Consider the following 19,558-nt stretch of genomic DNA (forward strand, 5'->3'; position numbering starts at 1 on the left):
TGATATCGGATTATCATATAATATATGGATGATGCAGAATATAAGTGTCATAATTGAAGAAGATTACTAGGTGTAAATGGAGATAGATAGAATAGCATGGGATTCTCCAGAATGTGCAGATATTCAATTAGTTGATCTCGGATTGTGTTTCGAAAACTTATTTTCAGTATTTTAAATTATGTTTCGGAAATTTAGTTTTAAACATATAAACCTATTGAATTCCAGAAATTTATTAGAAAAATATTTTCAAAAAAACTAAAGGGTTGTGAATAGAAAAAAGGGTTGCAAAAATATTCCCTGGAGAACTACTATTGGTTCTACCAGAAATGCTAATGGAACTACCCATGTGGGTAGCTTTTTCGTGTTTTTCCAAAATTACCCTTTTGATGGAAACACAGTTTTGTTGCACACTTATACAATGAAATCATATTTTCATTACATATATGGGGTGAAAAAAATAAAACAACGAAAATATGATTTTGTTGTATACTATACAACAATATAATCGTATTTTCATTGTTGGCTCGCCCTAACACAAATTCACCACCATCCCAAATCCATTGACAACAATAATCTTGTCGGATCACCATCCCAAAGCCAAACACAGATTCAACAAAAATGACAAGGGCCATGTTATGCCGCATGGATCTTTACGGTGTTGGTGGTTTGACAACGGTGGGGTGCACGAATCTCGCTGCCACAATCTTAGGTTTGGATGTCGGTGTTGGTGGACAACAAAAGGGGGACGAGGTGGCCAGTGTGACGCAAATCGATAATGCCAATGCTTGGAATTCAACATTATGCATGCAGTCTGGAGGGGTTGGCATGGGGGAGGGGTGGCCCGACGGTTCTAGATTTGGGCTGGGGTTGGGGTAAGAGGAGAAGGGGAGGGGTATAGGGATTTGGTGAGTGGGCAAAATAGGGATTCACATATGTTGGTAGTCTAAATAGCAAATATGGTAGTAGAAATAGTTGTTCCCTTCCCCTAAAGAACACCGAGTCCAGGCCTAGAATTCAGTCAGTCCACCAACAAACCAAAGCCCGAACAAGAAAAACAAAGCAAGAAACAAAAATCCAACAAGGGTTTTAGGAGGAAACAAGAGAAACAGAGTGTTAGTGAGGAACTGTTCTGTTCCGAAGTGATTCATTCCACTGCTATGAAGTTTCTTCAATCTCTCATTGGTATTCTACTTCTTCTTCTTCATTAAAGCATACAAGCACTTCTTTTTTCTATTCACAATCTCAGCTTCTCCTTCTTCTCTTTTTCTATAGCTCAATCCCGTTATGCAGCGCGTGCCGGGTCACTGAATCGGGTCTCGGGGCTCCGATTCTTCTCCGTTTCCACGGAAGAGTATTCCAAGAGAAACTATGCAAACAACGTTGCCGAGTACAACACTGTTTTGGGTTCTCTCACTGCACAAAGAAGGTGTCTCTCTCTCTCTCTCTCTCTGTCCACTTTTTTTGTTTAAAGAAACAAAAAATGGGTTAATTAATTAATGTGAGGCACCCCATTTGATTCAATTTTGCAAAGTTAATTTTTTTTTCATATAGGGTTTATTTGTTTGTTTGGTAGGAATTTCTTGCTGAGGGATGTGTACGATGATATGATGCTTGATGGGGTGAAGCCTACGCGTGACACTTTCCATTCCCTTGCTGTTGGAACCATGAAAGCAGCTAGAATGCAAGATGCTTTCTACTTCGCGGACCAAATGAAAATCATGGGTTTGCTTCCTGATGTATGTACTTTCTTTTCTTTCTTTTTTATTTTTTTTTAGTTTGTTAGTTAGCTTGTATAACTTTCTGTTGTGGGGATGTTTGGAATGATGCTAGTGATAAAGATCATTGAGTGTTATGTTATGTACTTATGCTTGAAGCTGTATGCAGAAAAATGCATACTTTTTATTTGGGGGGGGGGGGGGGGGGGGGGGTAATGATGCTATTGTTAGGGATTATTAAGTGGGGTGCTTGAATTGATATGTTGAAAAATGGGTGGTTAGTGAATTAGGTTGATCACCGGCAGAAAACGATTTCATTAATTGGAAATTCAATTAGGTGCTGACATATAATGAGATTTTGTGTTAGTTCTGCTGCTTTTGCCCTGTTTTTTTCCAATGGGAATGACTGATAATTATACGACAATGTATCATAGTTCTATATCTTGAGTATGTTGTGTTGAACTCATTTTTGGGGAGGTCTCTTCCTACTGTAATAGCTTGTTGAATATGGATAATCTTGAGTGAGAAAGGAAGTTGTCGAGATTCTTTTCTTCTTTGTAATCTTTTCAAGTTTACATGCTTGTGTGGATCCAAAGATGCATTGGTTATTTTTGTTTCATGGTTTCAAGTTAGAAAAATCACTTGTGTTGGTTGAAACTAAATGCAGGCCATTTTGTAATTTACAATGTATATTGTTTTACATACATTTGTGCGTGAAAAGGTGATTGGGGGTATGCATGGTTGCATCGCAGAGGCTATTGGTTTCCTCCCTTAGGAAGTTAACCCTGCTTTAAATAGAGAAGAATATTGTTCTGAATCTGATTTTTTTCTTATTTAGATTAGAACACGTGCCATAAGACCACAAAACGTTTTGACGTGTAATTTGTACATCCTCTTTATAGGTTTTCTAGATCAATGATCAGTTGTCTCATGTTGATGACATAGGTTACTTTATACAACTTTCTGATTTCGACTTGTGGGAAATGCAAGAACTCGAATAAGGCTATTCAGGTACTTATCACTATCGCTTGTAGTCATGCATTTAAATACTACTATTTTAGATGTGTTTAATGATTCCTTCTCTTTAGATGAATGATTTATTTGTTTTCTTTTGAACTGAAGATTTTGGAAGAGATGAAATGCATGGAAGTAAAGCCAAATATACAAACATACATCTGCTTGCTAAATGCTTGTGCTGCTGATGGACGCATAGACCGAGTGTATGCTATAATTCTACTTCTTTTACTATCTAATACTTCACACTATAAATTACCTTTGCCATTAATTCTTCCTTCAAGAACTCCATTGTCTTTTTTTTCACCATGCTTCTTGGTTGTCACTCAGTGCCAAAGGATTGGTACTTTATTTTTCACAATATGTTGTGACATGCCATGCTTAATGACCCAACAAATAAAACCTTGTTGCCTACAATTTATATCCTTTTCTGTTTTTGTCTTTTGAGTAAGATAGGAGAATTCCTACTTCTGGTTATCTGTTTTTTAGCACCCAAGTGTATTTATATCAGCATCATCAAGTCACCTTTTATTTGTTTTTTTTTTTTTTTGGAGTTATTAATTTTAATTATTGAAGCATATTGATCCAGGTATGCAATTGTTCGTGATATGACTGCAGCTGGTCTGGGATTAAATGAGTTCTGCTATGCTGGGCTTATAGTTGCACACAAGAATAAAACACCTCTTCCTGATGATTTTGCTGCAAAAGTACTTATCATATCTATTTTTTGATTTGGCATGTGTCTATGCTGTAACTGTCCAGTATGTTTAAACTTATTATTCTTTGTGGAAAAAGGTTATTGAGTTTGTGGAGAGATCGAAGATGTGGTCTTCTGTTGAAACCAACAGTGCCAATGCTGAGAATGTGATGATGGGTGTTTCAGATGAGGAGTTATACAGCTTACCAACAGCAGAATATGCTCATAGGCGTGGAGGATTTGTAGTTAGACAATTTACAGCATATCATACTGCATTTCATGCTGCTGCAGACCTCAAAAATGTTGAGGTAACATGTCTATCAGAATTTTGATGCTATTGTTAAATGATTCTTCTTGCTATGCTTCTGATTTATTCTTCTGATGCCATCTGTTTATCTGTGATATGAAATCCTTCAACCATATGAGTTTGAGATGTTGGGTTAAATTATCAGCATAAATATTGTGGAAATTGGTTGCAAGTGATATAGGAATCTGGACATCATTTAAAGTTTAATGAAGATCATGACATGATATTTTGATATCCATTTTCCTGGTTAATATTGTATGTTTCTTTTAAACAATATTTACCCACTTCATTTTGGTGGACTTATGCCCAGCAAGAAAAAATGGTATGATGTTATTTTCTGCTAAACTAGGATGTGCACATTAATCTTCCTTTTTTATGGAAACCCTTATAAAAGTTCTTTATTGCTTTTACTCTGTACTGACCAAAAATTAGATATTCAACGAACAGTGATGTGACTTAATGTAACCAATAGATTATATTGTTTTATAGTTTCCCTTTGGACACCAATAAGCTCAGTTAAATATTGCCACTACCCACCATACTAATATGAGCTAGGTCAATTGCATAGTTACTATCAGGAGTTAGGTGAGGTGGGGATTGGAAACAGTTAATCATCCAAGGTAGTTGAATCTGGATACAAATTGTGAGTTATAAAACCCATTTTCCGAATCACGAATTGAATCGTAAGATTCATGATCAATAATAAAACATAACTCTAAGAGCAATTTAACATAAAGAAACATATAAAAATCAATATATATATTAATTATTAAGTTAAATAGTTAACAAAGTGGCATATAAGCTTTAAATTAACTTTTTAGTTCCCAAAATATCTTGATTAAAGAATATTTATTTAAATTTTATTTGGAAATAAATCTTTATTATAATGAATCTAGATTTTATTTTTCTCTCTATATTTTGATTAAAAGAGATAAGAAAGTCCTATATGAACACAAGGGTCCAACAGAATAAAAGAATTATAAAGGCCCAATAAATAACTGACAGCTCAAAGTTGAAAGTCAGGGGTATTTGTATTGGAACTAAAATGCAAGAGTTCCCAACTTTAGAAAAAAGAACACAGAACACTGCCGTTTAGTTTTAGGCTATGGGTCATCTTTCTTCTCGAGACACTAACAGCAAAGCGCACAGAACCTGTAGATATGCAGTGCAGCATGATTTGGTTGCTCCGGCAGTGGCGGCATGATGGCATTTGGACGGCAAGGCACCACAACCCGCTGCATAAGAATCACACAATTGACGCAAAATTCAGACAAAAACGATACAACTCACAATTCGTATTGCCAAGCTGAAGAATCGCATCGTATCGTGAATCGTATAATACTAATAACCACGTAATCATCTATTAAATTTGAAATAGACATCATAGATATCAGGTGTCTTTTGCCTTAATATTCTGGTATGCTCTGTAAATGAATGTGGTTTAAATTACTTTTAATGAAATTCCCTACCTGTGAACTATGTCATATTTTTTATTTTTTATTTTTGGGAGGGGGGGGGGGGGGGGTGGAATTATGGAAAGAGACATTCAGGTAAAAGGAATTGACATTCTAGATGAGGTTTGTTGTTTTATATTCTACATATCAATAATGAATGTCTATGAAGGCTTTATGGAGCTGTGTGTATGCTACAAACTACTTCACTTAGCTTGGAGTTTGTTTAGCCTTTTTAGTTTATTTATTGTATATATTATGTGATGGAGAAAGCTGCAATTTGCTGAAATTTATATTTTATTTACATAATATATTGTACAACTTCAACATTTAAATTTGATCATTAGTTCTGTGTATGTTCTTTAGAGATTTATATTTTTAGATGTAAGGAAAAAAATTAATAAGAGCAATTTCTGGTTGGCTGTTGAAGCATTTTTTTTTCTAACAATTTAGTTATTGAAGGGATTGTATCACAGCTGAATATCTTATTTGATTTTTTTTTTCATAAAGTAACCTGTCCCCTACCATCCTGTGTCATTCAACTTTGATCAGATTTTGGGCTACAAATTGCAGGTTTGTTTGTGACAAAATGTGCCATTTTAATGTGGTGGTGGTCAAACTAAGTAGAGTCCAGCTTGAAAATAAAGGCTTAGGAAATCTTCAATAATTGAATTTGATCACCTTCTCTTGTCACTTTGATATTTTCCATTATTATTCTTCACTTCTGGTTTGTGATGCCTCAACACGTGGATTCTTTCTCTGCCCACCTGAACTGCTTGACATTTTTTGTTTTTATTTCCTATTCAAAATGGATTTTTTTTTCACACTTGTTGGTTTCTACTTTTTTCTTGTTTTAAACCATCTTTTAATATATGCATGTTTGCTATCTAATCGTGGCAGTTGACGGACACACTTTTGGAAATGCTGAACAAGCAGGGGAAAACTCCTGATATCTTTATTCTGATGCAAGTAATTAGGTAATCAATTACTTGTTTTTAGTTTCTATGGTTTGTCTTATTCAGATAACTTGACAACATGCGTACTACCAAATAATAGCTTTTCATTGGTAAGTAAATTAAGCAAGCCCATGAGCTGGATTTTATGCTTCCTTCAATTTAGATGCTAAATATATTAATCACTGGTGCATTTATTAATCAATTTTATTTCTATAGTTTGCCTTTGGTGCATGTCAATGTCATCATTGAGGTTTTTATGTGTCTTGATGCTGTCAGTGGTTTATGGTGTTGAAGCAAGTAGCCATTTATTAAAGAAGAAAAAAATGCTAAATTTAATATTGACGCCTGTAGAAACTAAATAAAATTACTTATTAGTTTATATAAAAAAATTTCTCATATAATTAGTTTTTCAAGAAAATTATATTATCATAAACTATAAAGGACACGTTAGCGTTGCAGACTGCAGACTCAAATATATAAATGCTGAAAATCAAAGAACAAAAAAGTCACCAAACAATCAGACGAAAATAACAATGTCATTAGAGAGAATAACTACAGTCTCAAAATTTTAATTGGTAATGACCATTGGCCTCCTTAATCTTACTTCTCATCCTCCTCCCTTATGGCATTTGCTTCTCCCTATTGCTACCAACTAATGGACATTCCTAAGTCTTCATTAGCTCATGTTTCTTCATCACTACCAAAACTTAAATCTTCAATATCAGTACTACAAGCAGCAGTTCCTTTCTCTTTGCCTTGCTTTTTTTGACACTATTTTGCTGCAACATCACTGTCCATTTGACATCTTTTGGCTAAAGAGATGCTGTTGTGAGTTGTGATATAAATGTAACTTTTTCACTGAAATAAAACACAACAATAATTTTAATATTCTCTTTCTTACAACAGTTTATACCTCTATCTTGGATCTGTCCTAATGTCCTATTTAGTTTTGCCAAAGCTAAGGATCCTCCAGTTGTCATGGCCCCTAATTGAGGGGAAGGGAATCAAATTATACACACACACACACTGATGCAGAGAAAATTATTGAATAGGTATTTTCCTCTTGGGTAGCTCCTTTCCTTACCCTTTCTGGGAAGCAGCTACTTGTGTGGATAATGAATGGTATTTGACCATTTCAATCAGATGGAAGTTAAAACTCCATAGGAAAGTAGGTTTTCTTTTATATGTAGTTAACATGTAAATAATTACTTTGAATATATTGCTTCTTTTGAAGGATGCTTTTAGGTAGATAAGGGATTTCTTTTGCAATATAATTTAGTTCTTTAAAACAAAATCAAAAATCTTTATTGAATATACCCCCTCTGTCCCTAAATATAAGACTCTTTGAACTAATTCACACCCTTTAAGAAAGTTGGTTAATATAGTTAGTAGCATTAAATTTGTTAACAAATTGTATTGTTTTGCCAAAATTACCCTTAAGTTTATTAGGACTCTTAATCTTTCTCTTTCCACTTAATTGCTTTCACACCTAATTAATTAATGTGTGCTAGTCTTCTTATCCAATCCTTATAAGAGAGATAATGTATTTATCTTTTAAATATATAGTACTTATTGTAAAGTAATAAAGGGTATCTAGGTCAATAAATAATTAATACAAAAGACAACTTGAAAATAGTCTTATAAAAAGGTACAAATAAAATTGAAAAAATACTCTTATATTTAGGGACGGAGAGAGTATAATATTTTTAAATTATAAAATTTTACTAATTAGTGAACATTTAGCATTCTATGGTTTATTCATTTTCCAACATTCAAAACTTTTCAATTGAATTGTTATAGAACACCTAGTTTTTTCTAATATTATTTCTTGTCATGCATTTAACAAACTTCTTTAATGCGTGAATTACACATTCTTTGGTCATTTAATGCTTTCTGGTGTATGGGATGTAATTTAAGATTAAGCTATCAAGAGCAGGCATTGTAGATTTTGGTCTTCTAATTTTTCTTGGCATTCTTCTAAGTTCTAAAGGAGGTTGGTTAATGAGAAGCTTTTGTACATTGGAATATAAAGGAGAGTTTCATGAATACCACAGGCAATATGTTTAAGAAATGGAATATCTCAAAAAGGAAGACATGTATAATTTAAATAATTAGTCAAGTACATAATAGTGAATGATTGATAAGGTTACTAAATGAATATGTTTTGCCAAGCCTGCAATTTTAAAATGACTAATGTGGTGACCCACAAACCTATGTTTTCCAATCACTCAGTAAGCAACAGTGCCAATTACTAATAAGGCACCATCACTCCCTAGGGCCTAATGTCAGTCAAGCAGATGTCATGCTTTAAATTCTTCTTGTTACATCTGCAGGATTTGCTTAACAATTGATATAATTCCCAGTGCTAGATATGAAACTATTAAGTTGCACATTGTTTTGGAGTCTTGTTATGTTTGTAATCTAATCAGGCTATGTTTTTACTAGATATACTACACTAATACTGGAGCTTGATTATTATTACTATAATAAAAGCACTTGGTTGATTTAGAATATTTTACAAAATTTGTTCTTCTTTTCTTCCTTTTTCCCTTTAATTTCTACAAAACAACTTCACTGAACCTGCCCAATTGGAGGGTGCTGCTAATAGTAAGTAGATTATGAATTGCTTGTAAAAAGGCATGGATGTAACCATCAAACTTGCTCTACTTTATTGCAGTATGGTTGGTGAAGGAAGTGAATGCGGTTTCAATTTGAACTTTTTTTGGCTGTAGACTGGATCCTTCTTTCTTCATTCTGTTTTATGTGACTAGTATTTGTTTTCCTATTGCATTTGTCAAAAAAATCAGTTTTTCTATGTTTACCATTATTATGCAGGTGCTATTGTCATGCAGGAGATATTGAGCGTGGTCTTCAAAATTTTGAGAACCACCTAAGGCAGGACAGGTCTGTTCCTGCAGAACTTTTTGTGGTGAGTTTTGGTCATACGGTTTCAATACCAAATCTTGTAGTTCAATGGATAAGTACCCTTTTGGCAGTGGTGTGGCTTGTTTGGGTGTGCAAGAATTTTATTATTCTCTCTAATTTCTACTTGTTTTCCTGTCTTGCATCTAACATATAGACATGGTATGTGTGGCTGACAATTTGTATCCCCCCTACCTCTTTGAACTCTGCTGCTTAATGAATTTTTTAAAACAATTTGTATAAAATGCATATTGAGTTATACTAACCAACTCGACTGCAGACTCTTGCAGAAGGGGCAATGGTTGGGTACACTGAAAAAGGAATGCAAATGGCTCAAGATATTCTGGTAGGTCATCATAGCTACATCATCAACTTCATTACAATGAGATTTATATAATCTGTTTAAAGACTTAAAATTTAATTTTGTAAATGTAGGTAAGGATGAACGAGAGAAACATTTTTTTGAATAACAAATTGGGAAGTGAGCTCCTATTTACAGCTGCGGGAGAAAAGGTATGAAACTATATCTCGTTACGTGATTGATACAAAGTTTATATTTGTTGCCCTGGATTTTAAAAGTGTATTATTTTTTCTTATTTCTTAAATGGTAGACTGGGGGATATATCACTGCTAACTACATATGGGACTTGATGCAAGCTCGTGGAATTACCCCTTCGTTTCCTGCAGTAGAAGCATATTACCAAGGCTTAAAAGTGAGTTATTTGCCTCAATAATGCATCATGTTTTTTTATGTGCTTTGAAATATTTTCTCTTGATAGTGATAGTTTTTATATTCATATTTGTGGTAAAAATTTATGAATCTTACATTGAAGAGGTTGCAAATTCTCTTATCTCAATTGGAGATGATAATTAATGAGTTTAATTTTGATCCACTATCACTAACCTTTTTGTACTACAGTCCAATCTTTTTTGTTAGATTGCTTTGTTTAACTTCTGATTTAATTACATTGCTATCATGATCAAACTCCTTTAATAGTGTGGCAATTCAAGGTTTGATGGTGTAATTACACTAACCACGGATCAAAACTAAACGCATATGGTTGGAAAAGTGTTTCATCTTTTTGCATGGAAGTACAATAAGTTTTCGTTTCTATGTTCTCCAAATGACTCTATAGTTTGAAATGCTTGTATTGTATTTGAATTTGAATAAATGAAAAACTACACTCTAGGATATGAGGCTTAGTTTTCTAATGGTCACATGTCATTATCATCTAGTCAAACTATCTTCCCATTGAGTGCACCCTTGATGTTCACTGTTTTGTGTGTGGAATTGCAGGATCGAGAGATACCTGAAGATGATCCTAGACTTGTATTGGTTTCTAGAATACACAAAAACCTTAGCGTGAGATTCGGGAACAGGACGAACATAAATTTATAGAGATTTAGGCTCTTCCCTTATTGTTAAGAATTCTGCTAGCTGCTTATGAGTTTGCTATTTTGAATCAAGAATCCATAAGTTACCTGAATTATTTGTTTGATTCATGTATGGCATGGTACGTAGAATCCATGTATTCACACAGGGTTTTGCTGTTGTCCAGAGTAAGTTTAACTAAGTGTTGGTATTTTAGGAGATTATGTAGAGCATTTTATACCTTTTCCCACCATTTGATGGTTTATGTTTCTTTTCTTTCTTTCTTTTTTCTTTTTTGAAATAAGTATTTGTTTCAGAGTGTGAATACATGAGGTAGCATTGATGTGAAGTTATTTCAATGTCAATGAGGAATACGTTGTTATTTGTAATTTACACTAATCTCTTTTAATTGTTGACTTAACACGGCTATCACCTCAAGGAGGAATAAGTCGTGTGGTTTTTGTATATACATGTTTACTAATTAGATTATATTGAGCCGCAATATATGTGAGGCAAGTTAAACAAAAAAGACTATTTTGTAGAAAATTAGTCAATGATGTCCTTCCATGAATTCACCTATACAAGCCGTAGCTAAAGTATAAAAAATCAGAGCTTGAATACCCACTTGCGAATAATGCAAGGAGTGTGACAGGTATAGGAAGTGCTAAAGAAACAAGAAACACTACTAATTCTTCAGTCAATATATTTTTGAAAAGTCAAAAACTTTTCAATATTATGGTGTACTGTGTACGTTTATATGCAAAAGATTTTTTCTTTTTGTTCTTTCTGTTCCTTGTTTTAGGTCTTGTAGTTCAATTGTTTTAATCGAAAGGACATGCTTTCAATTTTTTTTATGAAACATAGACAAGGATTAATTTTTGTTCTTTCTGTTTCTTGGTTTAGGTCTTGTATTTCAATTGTTTTAATGGAAATGACATGCTTTCAATTACCAACTGTAAATAGTCAAATGATGGAATTGTTTTAAAAAATTTACAAATTGATCAAATCAAAATGTAGATATACAAAATATTGAAACAGATATTATTATTGAATATTGCAAATTGTGTAGAAACAGGTATTATTATTGAATATTGCAAATTGTGTAGATACAAAGTAGGCTTAATGATGATTTTGGTCTATATAATATATTATGTATGGTTATTGTTTTTGTCTCAAAAAAATTTCTACTTTCGATCTTGTTAAGAAAAATTGTTTTAATTTTAGTCTTTTATGCTAGGTCACTTTTGAGTGATGGACAAACTTGATATTCCTTAAACTAAAGGGATTAAAATGAACTATTTTTTTTAGATTTATATCAAAACTTTATAGTTTTTTAGAGACTATAACTAAAGGCTAAAATGGAAGGAAAAAAATTAATAGAGACAAATTATTAAAATCTAACAAATGTATATATTATTATAAGGACTAAACTTATTCTTCTCAGAAAAAAAGGGACTAAACTTATTTTGAGCCTAATATACGTGTAACATTATTCTACTATCTGAAATTTAGAATTATCATGGAAAGCCACGTGAAATTACAGCTACTCGATATTATATGCCCCAACAACACAATATGGTGCATGTTGTATAAATTGTAATAATATATATATTTCACAAGTCTTATAGTTTATGTGGCAATGTGTTACCTGGCTAAGTGTTATTCAAATGCTTCGAAACTTTAAAGTTTATTTGTTTTTGAAATCAATGTATACTGAGTGGAGCTTTTCGGAAGTTTATCTTAAGTTTAAAAATCTCTTTGACCGAATCTTTTGCTATCTTTATTGTGTTAGAAAAAAAATTGTTTAAACCATAAGAATTCCAAGCTTCCCCTCCAAGTATTTAAGTTGGAATAACCCCACAAGTATTATTCTAATAAAATATGATTTCTGTTGTTCTTCTACCTTTGCCTTATTTAAACTGTTAAATCCTGAAGGATTTTTGCGCTACACAAATAAACCCTTAAGGTCAATGTTACTCCACAAGTCTAAGACTATTGTTCTCTTTGTTGGGTTTTTTATCGTTGTTGTTTCTAGTATCGGGTTGTTGCTCCAACTTTTTCCAACAGTACATACAAATAGAAAATTAGCACGAAGAACCTTGCATCTGTAACTGCACACTGATGATGATATACGAGCAAAACAAATATCCACGGGTAGGAGGACTACTTTTACAAACTTTTTCCCTAAAAAGTCTGTTTGTAAAGAAATTCTTGGGGGGTCTATTTTTAAGGATGTTTCGTCAGTGCCAATGGCGAAACACCCTATTTCGCCAAGACCAGCAGCGGTACAAAGGGTTCCGCCAGCACCACCAGCGACACAGCACTGTGTCAGCTTGGGCGAAACACACTCATGCAGAGTGCCACCAACCCACTTGGCGAAACGTCCATGCATTCATGCCTTCCTTCCCATGCATGGATGCATGTCATGCATCACATGGGTGCCGCCAGCCTGGCTGGCAAAACGCGTGCAATGGGTTCTGCCAACCCCATTGGCGAAACACGTGCCAGCCAGTTTTTCCAGCTTTTTTTGCTTCAACGTAGCTACATGCAGAAGCTTTTTCAAAAGTTTCAGGAGGTGTAGGATGTGCAGGAAAAATTAGACACATACTCGAAAAACTCCAAAGGAGGCAATTTCTAGTAACTAAGTAACTAATTTCCAGTCAGTAAAATTTCCACTTCCAGTAAGCAAGAAAACTAGAAAAATCTTCTGGGGTGCCTTTATTCTTCAGCAGCATGCTCTTATATAAACAACAAAAAGGGGGAGAGGGTGGAGGAGTTGATAAATTTGAATGAAACAAGCTAGGCTTACAAATTCTGAAAATGCTACATGCTTTAATAGTAAAACCTTCTGAAGAGTGCAGGCTATTGATTTAGTACATCTAGAGTCAGTCTAGGACTCACGGGTTTTTCTGACCCTCTTGGCTTCATCAACTTCATTTTTCATGTTGGTAATATATAAAAAGTAAAGTCATTAAATAAAAATTGGGGAGTTGGCATTTTTATTCTTTTTTATTTGTTATGGGTTGTAAGCTACCTTGCTTATGTTATGAATGTGCATTTTTTACTAGTTTGGTGACTTATTATTACTATTAAAAGTAATTCATAGATACATAAAAAATATCTTTCTTGCTACAACTTGTTTTCTTGTGTTGCTTTTTAATTAAAACTTGATTTCCAAAATTAATGTTTATATTTAATATAAAATGATTATGTTAATTAATGAGATAAAACATTTAATTAAGAGTTTAATTCTCACATAAATTATCTTATTTATTATAAATGATCAAACTAACTATACAAAATTTATATTTCAAAAAAAGCAGCTTCTGAAAATGGAAGGGGGCACCTATGGTGGAAATGGAAGGGGGCATGCAACGTGCCTGGAATGCATGCATGAATGCGTGGAAAAAAATAAATACTTCTGAAAAGGGAAGGAGAAAAAGGAATGGGGCACTCATGGTGTATGCATGGTATGCATGCATGTATGGAAATGGAAGGGAGTGTGTTTCACCAATGGTACTGGCGAAACAAACTGGACATGTGAACCTGACACCACAACTACAACTGTGTCGCTGGTGGTGCTGGCGGAACCCCTCGGTGTCGCTGCTGCTCCTAGCGAAATAAGGCGTTTCGTCATTGGCACTGGCGAAACACCCTTAAAAATAGACCCCCCCAAGAATTTCTTTACAAACAGACCCCTTTAGGGAAAAAGTTTGTAAAAGTAGCCCTCCTATGTCATTTTGCCATTCTAAGCCTTGGAATTTTCTCTTTTAGGCTTGGTGTGTTGGTCAAATCTGCATGCTCATCTTCTATACGGTCGTATCCTTAGACTCATTTTTTAAGCATAATTTACACTAAACTTTTTGTCAATGGCAATAATTAAGCTTACCTATGTGTTAGCACAAGAAATTAAAAGATTGATTCAAGAAGTTGAGAATTATCAGGCTAAAGAAATGTTCCTTCATTAGGTTAATGAATGAATACTTCATATTACATTTATAAGGGTTGTGAAACTTTTCTTATTTATTATTTGTTGTTGTAATGATGTTTACTTCCAACATGCTTACTTATGTTAGTAAGTAATGTTCTTATTGGTGGGTTTTATGGTTGCTTTTAATTTAGGCAAAACTGCACTCTCTAATGTGAATGGTTGTATGTCTTTTGATAGCATCATATATGGGTATCATGATGAGTTGTCACTTTTTATATATTTGCACTTAAATATGAATGAAAACATGAAAAATAATATGTATGTGCACCAAATACAAAAATTGTTCTACTCTCTCATCTTCTTCTCTACTCTTTATGATTTATGTTCATTGTTGTCTTAATTTACCTTGTGGTATCTAGAGCTTTATCTTATAGGTTATGGGTATGAAAAAATTGAAAGGAGAGATTAAACACTTGTGAGTGAAGTGAGAGATCAAAATGGCTTAGGGATCAAAATATGGTGAATCAAATGCGACTATATGGTAAGTTGTAGATGACAACAAGGTGGTTGAAAAGATGTTGATCAGCCTACCCCAAAAAATTGAAGCCAAAGTTTTCGCTATTGAAGAATCATGTGAATTGTGATCTCAAGAAACTAACTATTTCTGAGATAGTGAGCAAGTTGCATGCTCAAGAACAAAAAATTCCTATGAGGATGGATGACAATACTAAAGGTGTTTTTTCAAGCAAGACATAATGGGAAGCCACCTGGTCGAAAAAATCAAAAGAAGAAAAGTTATAAATGGATGGCGGTAAAAAATGGATAGGAGTTTCAACTGAATCTGAAGCAAGGGGAAATTTTCCTCTTTGCACTACATGCAAAAGGACAAATCACTTGTCTAAAGATTGTTGTAATAAGGGGAAGTCTTAAATTCAATGTAACAACTGCAACAAGTGGAGACACATAGAGAGGTATTGTCGTTTTAAGTAGAATAAATTTCACCCACAAACTACACATCAAGTTAACTTCACTAATGAATAATCTGAAGTTGGAGAAAACTTGCTTATGGATTCTCAAGCATGTATTTCAAGTTCAAAAGATGTATGGTATGTTGATAGTGGGTGCACAAACCACATGGCAAGGGACTCAAGTCTCTTCACCTGTTTAGAAAAGGCTCTTAAAACAAAAGTCAAGCTTGGAAATGGAGAAACTGCTCAAGTTGAAAGAAGAGATATTGTTTCTTTCACACTATTAAAGGTCCTAAATTTATTCATGTTGTTTTGTTTATTCTAGTCTTGGATCAAAATTTGCTTAGTGTTGCTCAGTTAATAAAGAAAGGATATTCACCCTTATTTAAAAATAATGGTTGCATCATATTGGATTCAAATGATTATGAAGTTATTAATGTTGAAATGTGTGATAATGTTTTTCCAATCAATTTGAATCAAGTGAAACAAGTTGCACTTGTTTCTAAGCATGATGATTCTACATTATGGCACAAAAGGTATGATCATTTTAATATGGATGCATTGAAGTTTTTGTAAACTTGTCATATGATGAGAGACATGCCTATGATGGGTTATTTTGATGATTTATGTGATCCTTCTCCATTAGGGAAAATGCACAGAAAGTCTTTTCCAGCAACAAATGTTACACAAGGCAAAGAGCAAGTTAGAGCTTATTCACATTGATTTGTGTGGTCCTATGAGCATACATTCTCTTAACCAAAACAAGTATTTCATCTTGTTTACTGATGATTTTACAAGAATGACATATATATTTTGTCAAGCAAAGCTCAAACTTTTAATGTCTTTAAAAAGTTTAGAGCTATGGTGGAGTCTCAAAGTGGTTGTAAGATTAAAGTGTTGAGATCAGATAATGGCAAGAAATATACCTCCAAAGAATTCAACATGTTTTGTGAAAATATGAGCATTATTCATGAATTGACAATGACTTACACTCTTGAACAAAATGGTATTTTTTAGGGAAAAAATAGAACAATGATGGAAATGGCAAAATGTTTGATTGCAAAAAAAAAAAAGCTACCAAAGAGCTTTTGGGCAGAAACTATTTATACAACAATGTATCTCTTGAATAGGCTACCAACAAGAGTTGTTCGGTTGAAAACACCAACTGAAGCATGGATAGCTATGTTCATATTGTAGCAGTTAAAAGATCCAAATTCAATGACAAAGGTGAAATGAAGATTTTCTTAGGCTATGCTACACGCTCTCAAGATTATAGAGTCTACAATTCGAAATCAAACAAATTGTGATCAACCAGGATGTTCTGTTTAATGAAAATGCATACAAGGATTGAAAGAATAATGAAGTTTAAAGAATAACAATGTACAAATGATGATAAAATTTAGATTGATGAATCTAATTCCTCAGTGTTGGAAACAAAGTCTTTGGCTAAAATTTATAAGAAATGTAGATTTGTTGTGCATGAGCCTTCTTGTTTTGAAGAGACTTCAATGCAAAAAGAATGGAATGATACAATGAAGGAGGAGAAGATTATAAATAACAAAAATGGGATTTGAGAACTTACTTCAAGGCCCAAGGACAAAGCATATGATTGGTGTGAAGTGGGTTTATAGAACCAAGTTACATCCAAATGGTTTTGTTCACAAACATAAAGTTAGACTAGTTGTGAAGGGATATTCCCAAATGACTAGAGTTGATTATGGTGATACATTTGCGCTTGTTGCTAAGCATGAAACAAATAGATTAATTGTTGTTTTATCCACTCAATGTGGATGGAGAATCTTTCACCTAGATGTCAAATTAGCTTTTCTAAATGGAGTTTTGGAGGAAGAAATTTATGTTAAACAGTCTATTGGTTTTATTGTTGAAAGTCATGAAGACAAAGTTTATAGGCTTCACAAAGTCTTGTATAGGCTGAAACAAGCTCCAAGAGCTTGGTACAACATAATTGGTTCACACTTCTTGTAAAATGATTTAAGAAGGAGCCAAAATGGGCCTATTCTTTATGTGAGAGATTGTAGCAATTGAAAGAAAATTATTGTTTCACTTTATATGGAAAATTTGCTTGTTATAGATGATGATATTGATGAAATTGATAAATTTAAGAGTAGCATGCTGCAAGTTTTTAAAATGATAGATCTTGGATTGATGAAATAATTTTTGGGAATGGAAGTAGATCAACTTAATGATGGAATCTTTCTCTGACAGAGAAAGTATTTTGTTGATTTGCTAAAGAAATTCAAATTGTAGAGTTGTAATCCCATTACAACTCCACTAGTTGTAAATGAAAAGCTCTCCAAGAATAATGGTGATACAAAGGTTGATGTAACACAATATAGAAATTTGACTAGTAGCCTTCTTTATTTGCCTACAACTAGATCAGATTTGATGTTCTTTGCTAGTTTGCTTTCAAGGTTCATCCGTGCATTAAGTTTAACACACTTTGGTTTAGGCAAAAGAGTGCTGAAATATTTGAAAGGCACTATTGATTTTGGCATTTGATACTACAAAGGAGATGGAAAACTTAAAGGTTATGTTGACAGTGATTGGATTGGTTCTATTGATGATTCAAATAGTATAACTAGGTATGTTTTTTCACTTAGTAGTGGTGTGTTCACATGGAATTCTAAGAAGCAAGATGTAGTTGTTCAATCCTCAGCTGAAGTAGAGCATATTGTTGCAGCAGTTGCCTCAAATCAAGCTATCTGGATTAGAAAGATATTGGCTTACTTGGTTTGTGTGCAAGAAGAATCTACTGTGGTATGGTGTGACAAAAAATCAACCATTTTTATTGCTAAAAATCCAATTCAACATGGAAGATCCAAGCATATCAATGTCAAATTTCATGCTATAAGAGATGCTAAGAAGAATGGAAATGTTCAATTGATGTATTATAGGTCTAAAGAGAAAATTGTAGACATTTTAACTATGACACTTCCATGTGCTAAGTTTAATGTGCTGAGGAGGAAGCTAGGAATATTCAACAAATATTTTAAGGAGGAGTGTTAAATTTAATGGGTTGTAAAACTTTTTTATTTACTATTTACTATTGTAATAATGTTTGCTTCCATCATGCTTACTTATGTCAATAAGTAATGTTCCTATTGGTGGGTTTTATGGTTGCTTTTAATTTAGGTAAAACTATACTCTCTAATGTGAGTGGTTGCATGCCTTTTGATGACATGTATGGGTATTATGATGGGTTTTCACTTATGTATTTGCACTTAAATATGAATGGAAACATGAAAAACAATATGTATATGCATGAAATACGAAAATTGCTCTACTCTTTCATCTTCTTCTTTACTCTTTATGGTTCATAGTGTTTATGCTTATTGTTGTCTTAATTTAACAGAGATGAGGAATGCTTTAAAAAATAGTTATATTAGTTTGAAGCTTTGCTCGCAAAGAAAAGGAGATATCAAACTACAAATTTTTTTTATGGTAATAACCAACACGCATTCAAAATATTATGCAAAATTAAACAACCAAATCGTTCAAAATGTTCATAACTATAATAAATATTACTACATAATAGCAACACAAATAACCTAACAAACACATTAACATTATAGACAACATTGTGCGCAATAAAAACAAGTAAGCTCCTCAATTGTTAAAGAATTATTCTTTACGTTCAAAATTTGTAACAGAATGATTGGTCTCACTAGTTAGCAATGCACTTTCTTGACCAGACACCTAAAATATAATATAAAACATTGTTGGGAAAGTGTTAATTACATTATAAAAGATTAAAAAGTAATTCAACTTTAAATATTACCAATGATGTTTGAAACATTACTAAGTCTGAGAGCAACTGACTTTAATAGTCTTGTATAAAAATACTCATCATTACCTTCATTTTTTATTTTGTTCAACCATTTTTTCAATCTATTTGTAATTTCAACACAAAAATCTGATTTTACAACACCAATTTAGTCAAATCAACACAAGTTAAATCATAATTAGAAAATAATATGGACAAAATTATCCGTCAAATCTATTTGTGATAAAAATGAAACAACTTTTCATTTTTCATTTACTTCACCAATTTGTAATTTCAATGCAGAAACCTAATTTTGTAGCTCTAATATAGTTAAACTAGCAAAAGTCAAATCACAATTAGTTAATAATATAGACAAAGTTATAAACTTGTTGGGAAACAATTCAATTTTTTAATTTTAAATCTCTAAGATATTATTTAGAA

The 19,558-nt window shown here is 33.0% G+C and overlaps 1 protein-coding gene across 1 annotated transcript; it reads left to right on the forward strand.

The window, feature by feature from the left end:
- Positions 1-1,021: 1,021 nt before the first annotated feature.
- LOC114397936 (pentatricopeptide repeat-containing protein At4g35850, mitochondrial-like) lies at positions 1,022-10,899 on the forward strand. The gene is made up of 13 exons (XM_028360007.1): positions 1,022-1,182; positions 1,273-1,426; positions 1,574-1,736; positions 2,661-2,726; positions 2,838-2,935; positions 3,319-3,436; positions 3,525-3,734; positions 6,085-6,161; positions 8,976-9,069; positions 9,343-9,408; positions 9,498-9,575; positions 9,674-9,775; positions 10,360-10,899. Exons 1-13 carry the CDS (start codon positions 1,158-1,160, stop codon positions 10,459-10,461), a joined length of 1,353 nt encoding a protein of 450 aa, XP_028215808.1. The 5' UTR covers positions 1,022-1,157; the 3' UTR covers positions 10,462-10,899.
- The last annotated feature ends 8,659 nt before the right edge of the window (positions 10,900-19,558 follow it).

The sequence above is a fragment of the Glycine soja genome, chromosome 19 (assembly GCF_004193775.1).
Source record: "Glycine soja cultivar W05 chromosome 19, ASM419377v2, whole genome shotgun sequence".
Classification (NCBI taxonomy): Eukaryota; Viridiplantae; Streptophyta; class Magnoliopsida; order Fabales; family Fabaceae; genus Glycine; species Glycine soja.